At 43.8% G+C, this 20,361-nt stretch overlaps 1 protein-coding gene across 1 annotated transcript in view; it reads left to right on the plus strand.

Moving 5' to 3' along the window:
* The window catches only part of galnt9 (polypeptide N-acetylgalactosaminyltransferase 9), a 76,745-nt gene that overhangs the window by 38,430 nt on the left and 17,954 nt on the right, over window positions 1-20,361 (plus strand). Inside the window, exons 5-6 of the mRNA XM_076047189.1 lie at window positions 6,672-6,869; window positions 12,514-12,631. Coding sequence (XP_075903304.1) covers window positions 6,672-6,869; window positions 12,514-12,631 — 316 coding nt within the window. The remainder of the gene's footprint in view (window positions 1-6,671; window positions 6,870-12,513; window positions 12,632-20,361) is intronic.

The following is a 20,361-nucleotide window of genomic DNA, read 5'->3' on the forward strand; positions in this document are numbered from 1 at the left end:
GATTATGAACGATTAATGATGGGGAGTGTAGCGGGCCACTCCCTGCCGCGTGCCAGCGAGCTGGAGATGAGATTGTCGTTGCGGGGAGGTTTTAATGAAGTGCACGCCTCGGAAAACAACGCGTTGATGAATTTTAAATGGCCTGATGCTACGTGACCCAGAATTGGAAAATTACACAAGCAGCTGGAAGTCATGAGAAGTAAGAAAGCAAAAAAAAAAACAACCAAAGCACTCACCTTCCAGTTAAGGCCATCGCTGTAATGTTTTACTTCTTGCTGTCATTTAGAAATGTAAAAATGTTTCATATTATACCCATTGCAATCTCATCATCAGACATTTCGAAAGCAGTTTTTGCGAGAAAAAAAAAAAAACCACCGAGAATGCATAACTTGCCAGACTTTGATCCTTGAACAAAGAACAGTCATGACTTATTATTCATTGTTAGTCATTACTTATTATCTATGAATGTTGCCTCGACTGTGCAGTTGATGTCTCGTGTCTGGAATTTGGGGGTCAGTACGTGGTTCATGCCACTACTTGACTGGTCTCACTTTATCTTTGCAGGTTTTGTGGTCAACCTGTTTGTCGACGTCATTGTTGTTCTGCTGACTGCTTGGTTTGGACACTGAGCAGCATGCATTGAAGCTTTTGCATGAATGAAGTTTATTCTTCATATTGTTGTCCAGGAATGATAATAATCCATGGCTTTAATAAGTCAGGTAACTTTCCCAGCGCTATTATAATGATATTGCTGTGATAATCTTCCCCATTTTTGATTTCAGATCTCATGCATCTCGCGTCACCATCTCTTCATAACGCAGTGCAGGTGCACTCATTGAATGTTAAATCTGTAGTCTGCATACATTTCAGACCTCTAGGCGTCTGGGAGGAGTGTTTCTTTAGAAAGAGTAAACACTTTCTTAAAGCAGGCCCGCTGTCTGGTGTCTGGCTCGCTGTTTGTGTCTGTCTGGAGACAACAAGGACGGCTGGAGTCGCGCCGCCCGCTTGGCAGAGAAACTGATTTATTCCACCTTTACATCCGCCGAAGCTCTGAGAATCCAACATTTTGATAGATCCCTTTATATTTAGCTCATGCTTCTGCATCCATCTGTCCACTTCAAAAGGGCCCGCATGCCATAATGCATTAAAATTCTGCATGGATAGCTTTAACTTGCTCTGGACTCTGCATTTTTTATAAGAGGCAGGAGACTCGCCAATATTAATATGTGCTTCTTCTGTTTTTTTGGGTTGGGTTTTTTTTGCTCCAACCCTCTCTGCCGGGATGGTGGAAGGCGTCACGTCGTCAGTGAGTTAATGCGCTTAAAAATGGCCGGAGGCGCTGCAGGCTTAAATTCTTCTCAAAGACGTATCGCATCCGATCGCTTGCATGTGTGACATAACACAATGATCACGTCGAGGATCTGGGTCGTTTTATAGCTTTCTTGAATGCTAATGTTCGCGCAGGTAAAAGACCTTTACCTTTACCTTTCAGTACAAATTCATGGTTTATCAAATTAGTACATCAGTAGTGAAATGGTTAAAACACATTTGCCAATACGCTCTGTTTAGATTTATGTCTACAACAGCTGCGTATGCTGAGTGAGTGTTGTGCACTATTCAACCTTTGACAGTCATATTTGGCGACAGAGCACTTGTTCATAATGTGCATTGGTTTTCGGCCTTGTAACTGAGGGGGAAAAAAAATTTAAATGATAATTAAAAAAGACATGAACAAAATGAATCAGAATTTTTACATCATAATGGCTTCCTTTTAAAAGAGTTATTAAAAAAACGTATTTTATGAAAAGTGTCTTGAGCTTTCAAAAAGAAATCTTGTTGGTTTATTGAAGTTAATTAAGCCCATTTGACTTTTTATTTTAATTTAGTGAGATCTGAAATTAACCCAGTAACCAGCATTTCTCAATTTTCAAAATACCCCCATTTTGCTCCATCGTTTCCATCCATCACTCTGATGAAGTCACCTCATATGATTTGTACTAAAAAAAAACTAGGCACCCACTTTTGAATGATTAGCCCTCTGTTTAAAGACCGATGCTTTGTTTGTGTTTCCACATGTTTGGAAAGCAGTAATGGCAACGGGTGTTTTCGCTAACCTGCTAACAATATTGCTCCATGTAGTGCACTTTGTGACTTCACAATTGGCTCATTTCAAGAGCATCATGCTTCCTTACGCATTCTCTGGAACATTAAGGCAGAATAAGTTGGATATGATCTTTTGCCCTTTGTGGAGGCTTCACAGCCAAGACAGAGATTGATTGTTGGCAACATAAATTTAGCATGACGTAGGACCTTTACATTTTTTTACCCTCAGAACCCTTCATGAAAGATATTTTCAAAAAGAAAAAAATCTTAATGGAAACTCAGGCTACATTAGATCTGCTTGACATTCATTGCAGAGTTGAAGGACATCTCAGTTTATGGCACTGAAAGCTCCTGCAGCTTCAGGGGCAACAGACTGGTCAGATTCCATTTGTGATTCTTCTTTTTCTTTATAATCCAAATGTTATCTGAAAGCAGAGAACCCGCAGGCTTTCATTTATCAGCGTCGGGCAGTTGAAGGATATGGGACATATATTGAATTTGAACAGGCCATAATATTTACGGGCTCTTTAGACTGCATGTTGTAAAGGTAAAAATCAGCCGACACAAGTCAATAAATGAAGAGGCGGCCCTGCGTCATGGCGAACGTCGATGACAGACGTCACAGAGTCGCTGATGAGTGACGGTTGTCAGCGTGTATCTGCAGTATTGCATCAGTGGATGCTCTGAGGGCGGAGAGATCCAATTGTAACGTGGGATTGAGGCTGATTCGGGCCGATGTGGATGAATGACCCTCTTGGTGTCATGCGGATGAAATGGCAGATCCAGGAAGAGCAATGACACAAGCTCATCTGTCACAGCCAGCTGTGTCCTCATTTCCAGAACATCTTTATCTTATGAGTCCCCGCCGATCTCGGGAGCTGCCGGTCTCAAGGACACTGGGAAATTATTTTGGTATTAAAGTTGTTTGGGAGAGTAGAAACGGACCCAAATGCTGCGATCTTGATCGAAATCCAGCCAGTCAGTAGAAACAGTTGAGGCCACGCAAAATGTGGCAGCCTTGATTTCAGTCTAAATACATTGCTGATTGCATAAAATGAATATAATGATGACGTCAGGACCCAAAGAAAAATTTGAAAGATCTCATTTTAGAATGAGTGGAACAAAGGAACTTTAAAAGGTTTTCAAACAACTTATTATTTTTGTCCGCATCCTCCTCCACACAGTGCGATCAACAAGGTGCAATTATACTGCAGTGATAAATAATAACTCATAATATAACATAATAACGTGCGTGTTTTCTCTGCAGCCCTTTGACAATTCACTGGTAGGAGATTAGCACTTTTGCAGTGCGGCTCCCCATCGTGCAATCCTTCACATTATTGGCCCCATTTTTGTTGTCCGGTCCCCCATAACACGCAGCCTCATTAGCCGCAACGTTTCCTCGCCACATGGTCGCCGCTCTGCAAATCTCTCCGCTCCCCCGCCACCACCCCCCCGCCTCTCCTCATCATGTAAATCACCTCGGCACCGTATCCCCCTGTTGTCAGACTGGTCTTGCAGTTCCACGCCCAGCTGAGCTCCGGCTGTTGAGCTGGCCACTGGTGCCAATGGTGTCCTCCACGCTGAGATGTGAGGCGTCAGTGCAGGAGGACTTGAGCGCGCTGCGGGTGTACCGCTCTGGTTGAGCTGCAGCGAGATGACAGCAGTTGGCACTCGCGACTTATCCAGCAATGAGCACAGGCTGAACGAACTCAGCGGTGCGATTTTTCTTTCTCTTTCCTTAGATTCATTTTTAACTTTGTCAGTCTGAATGTTTGAAAGGCCAATAAAAGATTTAATGGGTTGAAGAAAACCCATATTTTTCTTTTTTTTTCTATTTTTTTTTTTTTTTTTTTACCAATTCATGAGACGTCACAGGATGTAAACATCCCACTGCTCTGAAATGCACAGAGTAGCATTCCAGTCGGGAGTCTCAGCAGTCAGTGAATCATTTTGAAGGTATCCCAGAATATCTTCCATTCGTCAGTGTAATTAGCAATTGTGAAGGCCCTCCTCTGCTGCCTTGGTGTTGTCCACATACATCTCCTCTACGTCACAGCTTTCAAAACAAAAGCACAGTCAGAAAAAGTCATTATTTTTCTGCTCATTCACGGATGGTACATCTAAGACCCTTTGTTGTGCAGCCATTAGCCAAAACATGATCAGAAACAAGAGACAATCCTGTTGCCAAGAGTTTCCTGGGCCAGCTCAAAGAATGGTCTTCTTTCTGTTTCTCAGACTAAGACAGAGTGAAGACAGATATAGAAGCACCTGCTGCACTAAAATTTTCCAGCTCCTTCCAAGCTTATGAATAATGGCTTTTTAAAACAAAAACAACCCCCCCCCCCAAAAAAAACTCATACCCACATAGTTCATTCCAAATCTATTTCCTCCATACGTCGCGCCCCGCTCCACCTTCTTTTATCTTTTTTATTCAAAAAGTAGTCATAATTTAGCTTCTAGAAGATAAATTGCGAATGTTTTGAAGAGATGTGGGGGGTAGATAGAAGAGCGGTTTGGGCGGGAAGACAGACAACAGGGAAGCTGGTGGGTGGGAAAGATAGAGGTGAAAAGTTAGAGCGTAGGAGTGCTCGCAAGCCGTGCATTCATCATCTTCATAATTGCACGCTCTCCCCAGAAGTAGACCACAGGAGGAAGTGAGCAGTGCGAGGAGTCGCTTTGAAGATGTGGTGTGGAGATCATCTCGCAGCATGAGAGGATTATGTGAGCGTAGCCAGTGCCAGCAAAGCTCCGGGGTCTTCTGCGCCACGCAGATATTAAGAGCACGTTGCTCTTGGCCAAGGCTTTAAGTGGCATAAGGAGGGTTTCTTTGATGCGATCCCAGTGACCGAGAAGAGGAGAACGCACGACGATGATTAAACCTTGGAACGGTACAGTCTCCAAGACAAAATGGGCATGATGACTCAATATAATCAACCCTTTGCAATGCCAAACTGAAGCAACCTTCCCGTCCTCCTCTAGGATGGAGCAGATAATTCTCCAAAAACAGGGGCAGATCAGCAGCACAGTTCTTCTTCAACTCCTCTAATTGGGAAGAATGATGCCTCTTGGGTTCCCTGTTATAACACAACTGTTGGAGAGGCTCTGGGCCGTTTAGTCCCTGGCTCTAAGTTAGTATGTTTATTGTGATGGCGGTGAAATGAAGTGTTGGACGTCTGGCGGAAGAGTGTGACGTGGCATCAAAAGTTTCATTGCTGCACTTTAAGAGTAGATGTGGGCTGGTCGATATAAGCACATACGGCCAGTGCATTTGTTTGGACTGGGGTTTACTGTTAGCTAGGACAGTGTTTCAATTCTGGCCAAACTCCTCTACTGAGCCAGCTGCTAAAAGTGATTCATTTAAGTGCGACTGTGTTAAACTAGAGAGGGGTGACAATATGACTTTTGGGCTGCTTCTCCAAATGAGCCAGTTCGGATCTATAGAATTTCTAGGGAGGACAGTCACTGTACTCTGGTTATTATCTCCCTAAAAACTCACCATTTTCACATCTTCTACACAAACTGCCCTTATTTAGAATAAGATAATATTATGTTGAAGCAGTTTCAATGGATGTTAAAATTACTCCATTATTAATCCTGTTTAGACACAACATATAATCTCCACACTGCAAGGCCCCGGGCCTGGGAATTGAACCCCAAGCCATCCTGCTTTAAAGCAACATTACAGTGATGCCCATATCCAGTCAGTCCTGTTGGAATGTGCTTTTTTACTTGAACTGTCAAAATATGAATACAGTGATACGTGGAAACGCTGTGTGTTTGCGAATTAACCGACTGTATTCCAGCCTCCAAGCCAGAAACACAGCAAGGTCTTCCACATCGATTTACCTTCAGCTTTTCTCCTGGAGGAAAAAACAGACGGAGAGTTGATAGTTTTCCCGGAGAGTGCGCCGCGCTCCGCTTCGCCCTCGCCCCCACGTTATCAGGTTTTGCCTCATATCAAGTTCCCGACTGGGATAAGTGTCACGGCTTGACATTTCATTTTCACGAGCGGGAGATATAAAATAGGTCGCCGCAGTGTTTGTTGAATTCATTTTCCGAGGCCATCACATTGTAAACGGCAGAGGGAAGCGAATCCCGGCAATCATTTTGGACGCTGCGTGAATGCTGATTCGACAGAATGCATCGGCGCCACCGGGAGTTGACATGACATCAGCCGAAGTCGCTCCTGGCGTCAGTGTGGGCGTCAGCAGGCTGAGTAAAAAAAACAACTGTGATTTTGAAAAAGTTCACAGTTTATACAAAAAAAACAAAACTCCACTACATTCACAGATTCTTCAAATTGCATTCACATTTTGATACGCTGTCAAGACTGAACTGTTTTTATCACAAAAATTGCAGTATTAATACCCCAGGACACTGCAGTTCAGAAAGAAATATACCTTATGAGCTGCCTGGTGGCACAAAGCTCTCCACTCTACCATAGTTTTTTCTTTTTTTTTTTCTTTTCGTTTCTTCACTCCCATGAGCGATGCAGCCTCTAAATATTTGATTCCTGAAAGTTCAGCTCTTAACGTCCGGCTCCCTTGTCTTCCCGTCCCCACCAGGGCCATGCCCATCCTGACCCGCATGAAGGAGGATCACACCCGCATCATCCTGCCGGCCATAGACAACATCAAGTACAACACCTTCGAGGTGCAGCAGTACGCCAACGCCGCCCACGGCTACAACTGGGGTCTCTGGTGCATGTACATCATCCCGCCGCAGGAGTGGCTGGACAGGGGCGACGAGACCGCCCCCATCAGGTGAGGAGGTTGCCGTGACCCGGTCGTCCATTATGGATGAGCATGTTTGATGAAATATAGATAGCCGCAGGATATAATTTATTCATGCTTGGGAGCTGTCAAAATAAATAGATAAATAAATAAAAAAGTGAGCCGTGTGACTTGGACACACAAATGGAGCGGTGCCGCGGACGGACGGCTAATGACCATGATGAGTTGCGTCTTGTTGGTGCAGGATCGTGAGGCCACCGCCGCACACTGTTATTAGACTAATTGTAACGTTGGGGATGAGCGTGGACACAGAGCCACGCAGCTGCTGATTGGAAGAAAAGGAGTGAGAGTTGATTATGATTATGTTTATTCTGGGTCAAACGCTTTGAGGTTTGAAGTGACTCGAGAAGGACCAGAGGAGACGGATGTTACATGGAGACAGTAACTGTTTCTGTTTTGGTCCATGGAGGATTGTGCATTATGTGCAATCACGCACTTACAATTAAAATATAAACAGTCTACGTGGACTTTGACGGAAGACAGTGTCATGAACTTTAAACCACCCACGTTTACATGCAGAAATGAGAGAAGTGAGATATTCTGCATGTAGCATCGATAGACTGTGGCAGGGTTCTGGAATCTGAGAGCTCTCTGGTTGTTACGCATAAAGCGCAGCAGAGAAATAATGAAGCATCTTGTGCTGTGTTCTCTCAACGAAATAACGTTGCATATTAGAGCAGCGTCACCTCAGAGACGTAATGAGAACTCTGGCATGAACTCTGCCAAAAGAAAAAAGAAAAAGAAAATAAATGACTTTTAAATCAATATGCTTTTTCATGCATTATTGCTGGAGCAGCATGTTTTCAAAGATTTATTTCCTCTTGACTCACTTTTCATTGCACGCGGCTTCACAAATACAGCTTAAGCAAAAATAGACAAATCTTTGACATCATTTACATCTTAATAAAAACCCGTTAAAGACAACGGTATAAAAAGCTGTAATTATGAAATGTCATATTCAGTGTAATATAATGCCTAATAAAGCTTCATGATGTCTCATAAACTACTAATGTTGAGGTCGTGATGGGAGGCACCACATTAAGTTGAGTAGCAGGAAATCTTGTGTTGAGAAATAGTTGAGTTATCAAGTTAATTAATGAAACAACCAAGCTCAGCAGCAGTGGTGGCGGCGGGTGACAGCCCTCCTGTGAAAACTGTCTAATTTTCAGGACTAAAAAGGGTCTCAATATTTTTACTACCTAATTCTCCTCAGTGGTGAAGGTGCAAAAATGCAAAGTAGAGTTAGGCAGTAATTATTCTATTTATAAATTTAGAAGGAAAAAAAAAACAACTACCAATGTTTGACAGTCAATGAGCGTCACTTTGTTGCCACGGCAAGGCAGCAGCAGAAACACGGCAGCCATCGACACGTATTTCGAAGCAGTGCGGGACGTGTCGAGAGAAAATGACTCACATAATGTCCATTAATGGTCATTATTGACTCTCGAGGATAATAAAAGTCAGAGAAAATATAAATTATGAATAATAAATGCCACACTGCAGATGAGGATTCCAGACTGCCTTTCGCCAAGATATAAATACAGGACACATAAAGGTGCTTTCACGCTACCCGGTTGAGCCACAAAGGCCGCGTCATCCTGCAGGTTTCCACCTTTTCACAAATTCATGACACTGCCTGACAGCAGATGTCTCTGAGGTGCAAACACGACTGTGTGCTATACTATTTACCACGTCGTATCAGGACATATATCATGTATGCATGTCAAAGGCTGATACATTTTTTTCTTTTTTATTTCGGCACTCATCCTGCACTCTGATTATTTTTTATTACTTAAAAAAAAAAAAAAAAAATCACTTCATATAGAATCAAAAACTAGCTGTAATAAAGGAAAATCTATGGCCCCCCATCAATTTACTGTGTTGAGGCGTGCTATCGGCAAATGCTATGCAGTATGTAATTTACGACACAACTGTATTTGCAAGTCACAAAAACAGAAAATAGTTTCCATTTTTCTGTTAGAGCAGCACTGCTGGCAAACGTGATAGATGCTGTAGTGAGCCACGATATCTTGTTGCCTTAAGCCAAAACATTCAGATTTGGAGCAAACACACCAAACCCACGCCGACTACCACCCCCCACCCCCCACCCAAAAAACCCCCCCAAAAAACCAACAAACAAACAACCACAAAAAAAAACGAGCCTCCTCACCTGAATCAGTTCCAGGGTATGCAGAGCCGGAACAATCGCACCTGCTTCGCTTCGCCTCAGACCTCGGGGCCTAAATGCAGGTGGTGTTTACAAAGATCATGTATTATTGGGCATTAAGTCTTTGGACCAGAGACAAGCTAAATAAACAGAGCAGCCTCAGATGCCGCACAGCTGATTTGTCTTCCCAATCGACGCTGACAGATCGCCCCGAGGCCCAGCTGAAGTGTGTCGGCTGCAGAGATTTGTATTGGAAATCATTCAGCCACTTGTTTCCTCAAGGTTTCTGCCCATCAACAACAGACGCCCCGCAGACACTCACTCGGCTCCGACTCCAACAGCTCTCTGGCTGTTTGGACACATTCAACGCCAAAGGAATAGAAAGGCCCTGAGAATGTACGCAGACTTACAAATGCATTACAAAAAGCATTTCAGGGATTCGAGCGGAAAAAAGGTGACTTATTGATACATTTACTTTCAAATTTGCAGCATTTATTCATAGACGGGAGCATGAGGGAGCTGGGCATGCTTGTGCTTTTTGTAAAGAAGGCCAACATAACAGAACCTGCGCGCTATTTTAATCCCATCTTCTTGCCTGAAGGGATACAGTACTGCTTTCCCTCTCTTGTATGGCATATAGCGTGAAGTCATTTCACACTACATAGTCTGCTAGAAGGTATCCTGAAATGGTATACAATTGTCTACTGCGCCCAGGTTGTCTCCTTGTTTTCTCACTGAAGGTTCTGTTGCAACGCTACATCAAAGACCCTGCAGGGAGCCGGTTTGTTTCGGCGCACAGGGCGGCGCAGAACTACTGCAGTCAGCAGTAATATGAAATATAAATATATATATATATATATATATATATATATATATATATATATGCGTATACATAGTTTTGTTTTTTTCACTACAATGTAACTCCCACGGTGGTACGTCTGGCCACTGCGTATTTTTTAAGTATTTCCTCACCTAAAGTCTCGTTTCCTGGGAAGAGGGGATCGGCTTCCAAACACCGCCAAGAAAATGTCCGTCTTGCCAAATTGCAAACTCGCATCAGATGTTCACTCTGCAGACTGCGAGCGGGCGGGCGAGCGAGCAAGCCATGCTGCGGCCAAAGTTAAGGGGTGTGAGGGGCGGACGAGCCCTGCAGGCCGACCATCTGCACACTAAAAATAACCCAACTGAGTGCCACGCACGAGGAAATGACTTGAACATTCCAGTCCGAACTTTGCTTGATCCACCAGAGAGAGAGAGAGAAAGAAGGTGAGAGAGAGAAGGTTAGAGAGAGAGTGAGAGAGAGAGCAGGAGGTCACCAATTAGCCAAAAGCTATGATAGTATGGCATGCTTTGTGTAAAAATTTCCTTAACCAACATCAATAATGTGTGTCTGTATCCCCCTGGTGGTAAAGCGCACAGTCTTGAAAAAATGTCCCCATGTCTTGGTCACTGAATCCCCCTGCAGGTGAATGACAGTACTGTCAGGTTGGTGTTGACTCCACCCTCTTGGTTTTTGCCAATAAGGGGCCAATAAAGCATCTGTTTTAGCAGGAGCTTGTAAACAGAGGGATAATTAGGCTATTTACCGTAGAGCTGAAGCATTCAGGGTTTTTTTTTTTTTTTTTTTCAGATTGATAATGACAGGTTTCTTCGCTGGAGTTCAGGATGATAAAAAAAACAATACTGGTTATATAACATGGGAGCTGTAAAATGATTATGAATTCCTCTTTTTATTCCAACCACGTTCTCGTTGTCCACTTTGGGAAAACACGTGGCTCTATTTTTTGCCTCCTAATAACAGCGGCTGATGGGGGAAATCAGGTTTGCACGGCTAAACACTGCATGTTTGATCACGTTGCGCAACCCGGCATCGGCAACTAAACGGCTGTGACACATTCTATTATCCGCGTCACGGCGTTACATGGCGGCGTTGAGAAGCATGAGAGGCGAATCGAACCCGGCCGCGGCCTCGCTCGCTTGTCACATGTGCCTGCGCTCGCACAGGGAGGAGAACAAGGCGGCCGTTTCTTCATTTTTAGCCATAAAGAAACTTCAGTGTGCCTCGCAGAGATGCACAAAGAGGCTTTCTGCAAAAAGCATACATATGGTGGCCGCGAAGGGTCACGGTTGTGTTTGTCCAGCTTTGTTCATACTTTGGTGACAGGTCATGATTCCAATGTATTTATACTGTCATTATTGTCATCTTCAGTGAAATAATAACAACGTAATACCAATAATATTAAAATGTAGGCTGTAAATAAGCCAATAAATAAAAAAAATATTCCCCTCAAAGTTGAGTAAGTAAACGTCATGGCTGGCCGGATGTTCCTCTGAAGTGGCAGGATGAAACGCCATCATGGTCCAGAAAGAGTTTTATGTAGAGAGTAAAACTTAAAGGAGCTTCTCCTCTTGGCACCCACACTTTATGGCTTAATCCGCTCTATAAACGTCCTGGGTGAATCATTGGGCAGCTCTCTTATTTCTGTCCTGCTGAAACGTCTCAGGTTGTTTTTTTTTTTTTCCTGTACGAGTGCCTGTTCTATTCCAGAGAGGAGAACAAAGCCTGATCTCGCTCGCTCTGGAGATGAGGAGGGTAGCGACAAAATGGGATGCACCACTCATGCTATTTTTGAATGTACGACTTTGTGCGAGGGTTTTTTTGTCCCTGAGCACTTTCGACTGACAGATAATAGTCATGGAAAGCAGCCCTGAGGGGGGAACAAGCAGCAGGAGTGGCGGCATCTCCTCTGCTGGAGGTGGGCACTTCCCTCTTCCTTTGGTGGGGAAAACACTCTCCATCCGTTGTTCTCCCGCCTCGTCTGGAGTAGATTTTAGGCTGTACTTACTTCATGTGTTTATTTTCAAGTCCAGGGTTTTTTCTTTTTTTGTCTCCTGGGTTGTTTTTTTGTTTTTTGTTTTTACAGTCATTCAAGGTTGCAAACATGAACAAAGCCTCACTCTGGATTGTTGTACTGGGCTGGAACCAGCAAATTAGACTTTTTTTATTGTTTGGGTGGGAGTAGTTGTGGCTCTAACAAATCTAAATCCAAGTGTGTTTTATGAAGGGTGTGACTCACAGAGAAAACTAGCATAAAATAACAGGGCCCTACAGCATAATACAAAGCATCTTGGCATTTTTTTTTGTTTGTTGTTCTGTTTGGACTTTTTCCCAGGATTCAACACTTACAGGACATCCAGTTTTTAGCTCTCAGCAGCAGCAGCAGCAGCAGCATCGCGCCTTTAAAGTTACAATGTTGTCTTTGTGTCTCCGGTCTCTATTTGGAAGTCCACTTACGTCCAAATAGCGACTAACCCGTGTCCTACAGTTTGAATTGTGTTTTTTTTTTTGTTGTTTGTTTAATGCCTTTAAAAACAAAACCTAATCATTTAAACTTGAGTGAGGCTGAATCATTTGTTTACGAGTGTTCTGTGTCTCTGCTCCTCCAGAACTCCGGCCATGATCGGCTGCTCCTTTGTGGTCGATCGGGAATACTTTGGTCAGATCGGTCTGCTGGATCCCGGCATGGAGGTCTACGGCGGAGAAAACATCGAGCTCGGCATGCGGGTAGGGAACCACCGTCTTCTCCTTCCACTGCTGGTCTTGATGAATCTAATGACCGTATCGGTGATTGACTGCATGTTCACTGCTTTGCTTACACTCGGAACGTCACGTATGTGATCTCGGTGACCTGGGACGGGAAATAGTCGGCACATTTGTAGGCAGAGGAGCGATCTGAACACACATGACCGCCATTGCCAGGGGAATATCAGATGTCTAGACTCCAGACTCACTGGCAGACCCATGATTCATATCTGCTTCCTTTCCTACAAAAGATTCCAATCTGAAAAAATATCTGATTTCAAGCATTTTTTTTAATCTGCTGATCAGTGCCATTTAAAAACTGGGTCACTCAAAACCACATCATATAAATCCCAGCACGATTCAGTCAGTCGGGGGCGGCGGGGAAATGTGTCACAGGAGTTGATTCAATTATGAAGCAATTTAAATCCATTTTTTTTTTCCAAAGTTTTTTTGTTTTGTTTTTGCACAACTGTACCTCAGCAAGGCAGCAAATGAGTCTCAGATCTCCCGCTGGCAGAGGCTCTTTTAATTTTCTGTACAGGTTCCACCAAGTTGCATTTTTTTTCTTCTTTTTTTGAAACATACCTCAAGATGAATGACTTAGCATTACTTTTAACGTCTCTAAGTCAGCTGGATAGACGAAGCTTAAGACACAAAACCCAGGGGCGTCAACAGAAGCCTTGATTAAACTTTGCAGAGTTGCTGAGAGATGAGAGAGGAAGGAGGAAAAAAAAAATCCCCTTAATGCAAATCTTCAGCCCAAGTAAAGGCTCTGAAGCCTGCATATGGAAAATGTAAATCTCTTTCGCTGCTGCGTTGAGTTGAATTTAACGCTTCATGTGAGCGGGGTGTGGGGAGGCGGGAAGGGTGAGGGGGGTGGTCGGAGGGCGGGGGAGGGGCCTGCTGAAGAATTGGCGTGTGTTTAAATTCAGAAAATGTTTCTCTGCAGCGGAGTGGAACCCCTCTCTGAAAGTGAACGCGCCCCTCCAGCCCTTTAGAATGAGACATGCTCGAATGGGATCCCTCATTTGAAGTCGTCTCCACGTTCCATTTTAGAAATCAGGTGATGCCCTCGGCGACACCCCTCAAGTGCCGGCCACTTGGAGAAAAGGCACTGGATCGGATGCTTGAGCGAGACACGCTCACATCCGCTTCACATCCACTCGTTATCACACTCAAAGTTAGTGTCACTTTTCTGACTGTATCAGAAGTGCGATCCTTAGATCTGGTGGAATTCATTTGGAACGGATGTTTCTTGGATTTATCTGACACATCCATGTGGCAAAGAGCCCAGGGGACATAGTTATAAAGCGGAGAATGTGATTGGGTGAGCGCTCTGTCTGTCGAGCTAATAAGAGGCCAATCAGATGTCTTTGGTGCCTGTTAAGTTTTTTTTTGAAGCCATCCAGTTATGATACTACTAGCATCATCAATGCGCACCTCTTTAGTGGTAACCGTCTTTCACAACTCGTAGCAGCTTCTTTTTTCCTTTCTCTTCTTCTTCTTCTTGATCTTCTTCAGAGGAGCTTGGAGCAGCGGTTCAGTCCACCTCTTGATCTGTAAAGGAAGCGGAATCCTCACTGAGACTTTAATGCTGTGTAAAAGTGCTGTCTCTTGGAGGTTGCCAAGGTGGATGAGTCAGATTTAAAAAAAAAAAGACTGCTGTTTAAACGACAGTTTTAGTGTTTTGATGTTGCTAAAACCGGTGTCCAAAACCAGAGTAGAGAAAAGCCTTTCTTCTTCTTCTTCTTCTTCTTCTTCTTCTTCTTCTCCTCCAGAGGAAACATCATCCAGCTCTGATCACACTGACCACACTTCTTTCAGGCTTGCAGCAGCTCATCGTCTTGGTCAAACTAGCTCCTTGACGAAGGTGCTGCCTCTTTCTCCTCAAAGGATGTTCATGCGATACTGATCCACATCGACTCAATTCCCTCAGCCTGGAAGGCCGCTGGTGTTCCTCGCAAGTTTAGCGGTTGCGAAAACATCCCCTGCGTTTTCTTTGGCCTCCAGTGTTGTGTGTGGAGCAGTCTCCCAGCAGCGAGCGCTTTGTGCCAGCTGCCAGCGGGATCCCTCAAGGTCGCAGCGGTGAGATCAGCTCAGCTCAAGCAAACATTAAAAAAAATAACTAAAGTTAGAAAGTCTCCGTTGAAGGTGTGAATAAAGGTGTAGCGGTGAACTTCGATTCACACTCCCACAAGGCAGCCAATCAATCCCGTCCATCTCCACGGGGAGAATCACTGCTCTAGATGTTTTTTGTGTGTGTGTGTGTGTGTTTTACTGGGGCCTGAATCTTAAAGCGTTTTAAAGGTTTTTTTTCTTTCTTGACTTTTTGAAAATCCCAAAAGCAGTTAAGTCCGCTGCTGTTTTGGCTCAAAAATGAAACTCGCGGGCCCTGTGAAGGGGTCTGCCGTCAGCGGGCAGCCTCGGCCGTTGCTTTGTGTCGTGCGGGTTTCAAACGGAAACGGAGACGAGCTTCTGGCAAGTGGACGGCAATTACTCCTCCCCGGCAGCCCGCTGAGGAGCTGCCGCGCGGGATCGGCTTGATTGACGAAGACACGTTTAACAATTAGCCAGGGCAGCTCGCAATAGCCCCGGCTGAGCGGCGCCATCTGTCTGATGAAAAGGCACAAGTTCACGCACAAAGGGTTCTGTGTATCCATAATTTACTGTTATTGTTCTCAGCTTCTCTGACAGAAACCCAAGGCAGGAATGATAATAATAGTAATAATAATAATAATAATAATAATAATAATAATAATAATAATAATTAATAATAATAGTAATAATAGTAATAATAATAATAATAATAATAATAATAATAATAATTAATAATAATAGTAATAGTAATAATAGTAATAATAATAATAATAATAATAATAATAATAATACATAAAACATTTGAAAAAAATGGGTCTTTGGGAAATGGGGGTGCAATGGGGCTGATTATAAAGCGTGTAGCGTTGCATGTGATGTCGTTTCCACAAGGAAGAGGATCAAATGAAACCGAGGGAAGCAAAATAAATCACAGGGATTTTTCATGAGATACAAAGATCAAGATACGAAGCGCAGAGCCAAAAAAGAAAAGAAAAAAAGCTCAGTGAGTTAACACTCCCTGCGCGACACCAACCTCAACATGGATTTCCAGGCTAATGCAGCCTAACCCTTCCCTCGCACACTCTCCCGCTCCTGATGCCCAGATGTGTGATACGTTCACTTTGGTGCTAGATCTGAAATGCCAGGACGAAGGCAGAACATCCCACCTGCCACCAGGCGCCGTTTGCAAACAGAAGGGCTGAGCAGACAGGAATGATGAGTTGTGCCAGAAGTGTCAATACGGGTTTATCTTGTAATGTGTCTGTCGCGCGACAGCGGGGTCTTTGCTAATTTAGCTTCTCTGGGGAGCGCGACTTTTGCATTCCGTTTGGAAGGTGGGGAAGGCAAACAGCAAACAGCACTTAATCAGAACTTTAAAGAGGGAATAAGAAAAAAGCTGGAATCTGCTCCTGCTCCTTCTCTGATGTGCACAATTTTCAAAAGCTATTTTTTATATTCTAATTTGAACCATTTTGTGGTCTTGATTAGAAATCCCGAGTCCGTCCAGTCCCACACTGAGACAAGACCCAGTAAAAATGCCTCCGAGTCCGAGACGAGGCCGAGACCCTTAAAAAGTGGTCTGGAGGCCAAGACCAATCTCCAGTACTACAACACTGCATTGGAGAAAAATAAATATGCCCTCTCATTTCCCTTTTCAGTCAAATCAGTGAAATGTCCGGCTCATTTTTCATAATAAGCCAGTCAATCAGTCACATCCAAATCCCAGAAAGACAAAATGTCATCTCACGGCTCGTTCCGTGACATTTATTAAACTCACCAGGAAGTCCTTTCAAGAAGTAATGAGCACCCCTGCCAAAAAAAATTGAGGATTTCATTATTTTTTCTTTTTTTTTCTGTCTTTGAAGCCTCCTCCTGATAACCACCTGGGCCGGTCCTGAAGGCATCTGGTCATATCTCTCTGTGTAGTGAGGAGAATGGAGCTAATTAAAGTGGCAGACAGGAACAGGATGTAATTACATTTCACTCAGTCCCTCCTGCGTCCAGTCAAGAGTTGATACAACGCAATGACAGTTTACAGCGCAGCACTTGAATTGGATGAGTTATCGTTTTGGGTTTGGAGGGGATTTTCAGGTGGTAGAAGTAAATATTTTATTAAAGGCACACACACAAAAAAAAAACATTTAGTTCAATGCTACTGATCATCAGGCCATAAAATAGTTTATATATAAATGTTGTAAAATAAATAAAAATTCTAACCAATTTGTGGGGCAGAACCTGGTTGAGATTTGCTCTGGTGAAAACTCTGAAGTATTAAATATCATACAGAATATAATATATACATCATAAATTGTTAAATATGCATATAATATACATGACAAAGGGTTAAATAAACCCAAAAATATTGTTTATTTTAAATCATGAACAAATACTGAGTTTCAAACTTTTTCAAAGTTTTCAGATCAAAATGTACTCTCTTCCAACTTTTATCTCTTATGTTCAAATACCATATATAGTGACATGGCAGTGTAATATGCTGATTATATATTGCAGCCAACTGTGACAATAAATCCAAGGGCCCATCTGCAGAGTAGCACACCGCTTCCTGCGCCACATCGCAGTCCATCTATTTTCCCCCATATGGTTCCTGCGTTCCGCAGGAAAATGAAATAAATAAGTGGGAGGAGATTATTTCCGACAGCAACAATAACAGGTGTCGCTTCAAAGCAGCCGCTCGACGCACTCGGATGCTGCTTTTAGTTCCCTCTGCCAACATCTGCCCCTCTGATATGGAATGTGGAAGCAGGAGACTTTGACACACTTGGTTAACCTCACAAGCCATCTGCAATTTGCAGACACAAATGGACTCGACGGCGTCCAAATGCACCGCTTTGTCTAAAGAATGATTGCGTTGCAGTGAGCGATCTGTACTTATTTATATTCAAATAGGCCTTTTTCCAACGTTTGCCCCCTTTTTTTTTAACTTGACATTGTTGCGTGACAATGTCATCGTCGTGGATTTGTCGCAAACTGCATGCCTGAATGCACTGAGTTGCTACAATCTGATTGGCTGATTAGATAAAGTGCAGCTGAACAGCTGAACCTAATTAAGGAATAATTGGTGCGTTTAAATCGTAGCTTCTGGTCTACAAACCTCTGGCCTAAAATTATGTAACCACTGCCCACGTAGACAAGCTACAAGATGGAAATCCTTTTTTTTTTTTTTTTTTTTTTTTTTTGAATGTAAATGAATTAGTTTGGTTGGACACCTGCTGGCAGGACTGAGAAGACAGCAGTCGTCCCAGTGGCTGTTGGGCTTTGTGAAGTGCTTGGAGGAAACCTCTTCTCCTGCTGTATTTCTGTGCTGTTCTATCTGAATTGTGCTGCTGCAATGTTGTTTGTGATGGATGCACTCTGCACCGCGGCTGCAGACCTAATTTCCCCTCGTGGGACGATAAAGTCGAACTTTGAACTTTGATGGAATATTTCCACCGTAGCATTTCATGCTGACCTTTCCAAGGCAGTGAAGGATTAGGAGCCCGCGGGCTGCACTTTGGAGGAAGTCACTGAAGCACAATCCGTCCTCATTACGTTGCACTACAGTGATAATATATACTTAAGGTGTGTGGGGTGGGACTCTTATTGGGTCAAGGCTTGCATTAAGAATCAGGGGAAATAGAAAAAAACACATCATTTACTGCCATTCACCACGGCCAAAGTGTGAGCATTGCTGTGAACTTCCTGAAATCATGAGCGTTGAAGCAGGTGAGTTAGAATTTCCCTGCAATTGAGAAGTTTCCTTTAAGGATAAAGAGGCTGGAGGTGCAAAGCAGCTGCTCTGGAAAACCACAGAAGTAGAAGAAGAATAAAAGAAGAAAAAGGAGAACAGGATGACGGAGCCAAAGCGCAAGAGAGCTGCTGCGAAGGAGATGAGCGCAGTATGGAACTGTGTCAGAACTGGAGGCATTTTCACATTAAAATAATCACAAGAACAGATGGAATCAGTGGAAAATGGTGGAAAACACGTTTTCCATGTTTGTTTGTTTTTTTTTGTTTTTTTTACTCCAGTCAGCGATGCATAGCGACAGTCACACTAACATGCAACCCTTGGACCGTCGTAAAGCCTCGATCTGGCGCCAAGAAATCTGAGTTGTCCTCATGAACCTGACAGGCAGATGGCGCGTCTGATCACCTTTTTTCGTCTTTCCTCCCCTGCACAGACACTTTGCACGGGCCCTTCAACAGATGGATGTGTGGGGAAAAGAAAACATTCCATCTGGTGTTTTTCTGAAGTTACTGAAATTACACTGCGGCAGCGGCGGTGACAGCAGCATTAAAGCAACGCCACACTTTCCACCGTTCCTCTCCCAGGACAAACACAATAAATGTTATCTACGTGCCGAAAAGGTTTTCTTTTTTTTTTTTTTATCAGAGGAGCCTGGTTGCTCTCTGATAAGCTGGGTTCCCATCTGCATCGCCTTTGTCCGCGTATAATTTATCACCTGCTCCCTCTTCGCGCGTGTCTTCGGGCAGTTGTTGCACAGCCGTAACCTGCAGGTGCAGTCACATCCAGCTGATTACGCTCTGAACACGTCGGAGCTTCTGTGCCTCCGCACGGTCACCTTGCAAAGGACGGGGTCGTCGTTACCAGGCGGCATTAAAAAGCCTCGGCCATCTGTGGACGGTTGGCCGTCCTGGCAGCGTCAGAAATGGCCCGGCGCGCTCGTGTCCATCAAGGTGCGAAATGACAGCGGGTGCAGACCATATGCAAATCCCGTTGGCAAGTGACGGAGTCGTTTTCTAGTTGAGGACAAATCGGAGGTGTCCGTGGAATTCTAATGCGATTCCAATGTGCCATCAGATGGATGAACCTGAGGATGGATGTCAAAGCCACGAGGGAACCGCGATGAAAGTGACTCCTGCAGGCATTAATTTGGAAACCTTTAGTTCCGTCACCACCGTCCCTCCTCGTAAATTGTCGTTTCTGATCCTTTCTCATCAATTTTGCAGTAGCTTGTTTGCACTTGATGCCACTTCCCTCCGATGTTGCCGCGCGAGAAGCTGAGGGAGCGGCTGCCTGTCGCAGAAGCGTTTTAACGAGCTCTCATTACGCCAATGCTTTGTGTTGCTTTCTAATCGATCCCCGCCGAGAGAAACCAACAAGAGCTTCTATCGAGTGCGCAAGATTGCTGTTGTTCACAAAGGGGGGAAAGTGCAGGAAGCTGACCAAACTCTTTGCCTTTCATTTGCAGCCGGGAAGAGCAGAGACGGTGTGTGCAGCGAGCCGTGGACTCTTTAACACTCACACTACTTTTTTTTTCTTGTAGCCTCGTGACTGTGAAATATTAGCATTACAAAACACAAGACACGCGAGATACATTCTAGATATTGCAACCACAGTCAGTTTAAAGGATGGTTCCTGTAATGAACATACATTTTAACAATGTTTCAATTTGACATGATTTTGATGAATGTCACTGCACCTTTTTATTTTCCAAGACGTCATTAAATGCCCATGGGCTGCCCTGAGTGAAACCAGCAATGTTAGCGAAGTGATGCCATGATGTATTAGATGTATTAGATATTAGACATCTCAATATGTACAGAATATCTTCTTTCACCCATGCTCATCCGTGCATGCTGTGGACTCATGCAGACTC

This window comes from Nelusetta ayraudi, unplaced genomic scaffold (assembly GCF_046127955.1).
Source record: "Nelusetta ayraudi isolate G7.1 ecotype Tasmania unplaced genomic scaffold, CSIRO-AGI_Nayr_v1 ptg000092l, whole genome shotgun sequence".
NCBI classification, from domain to species: Eukaryota; Metazoa; Chordata; class Actinopteri; order Tetraodontiformes; family Monacanthidae; genus Nelusetta; species Nelusetta ayraudi.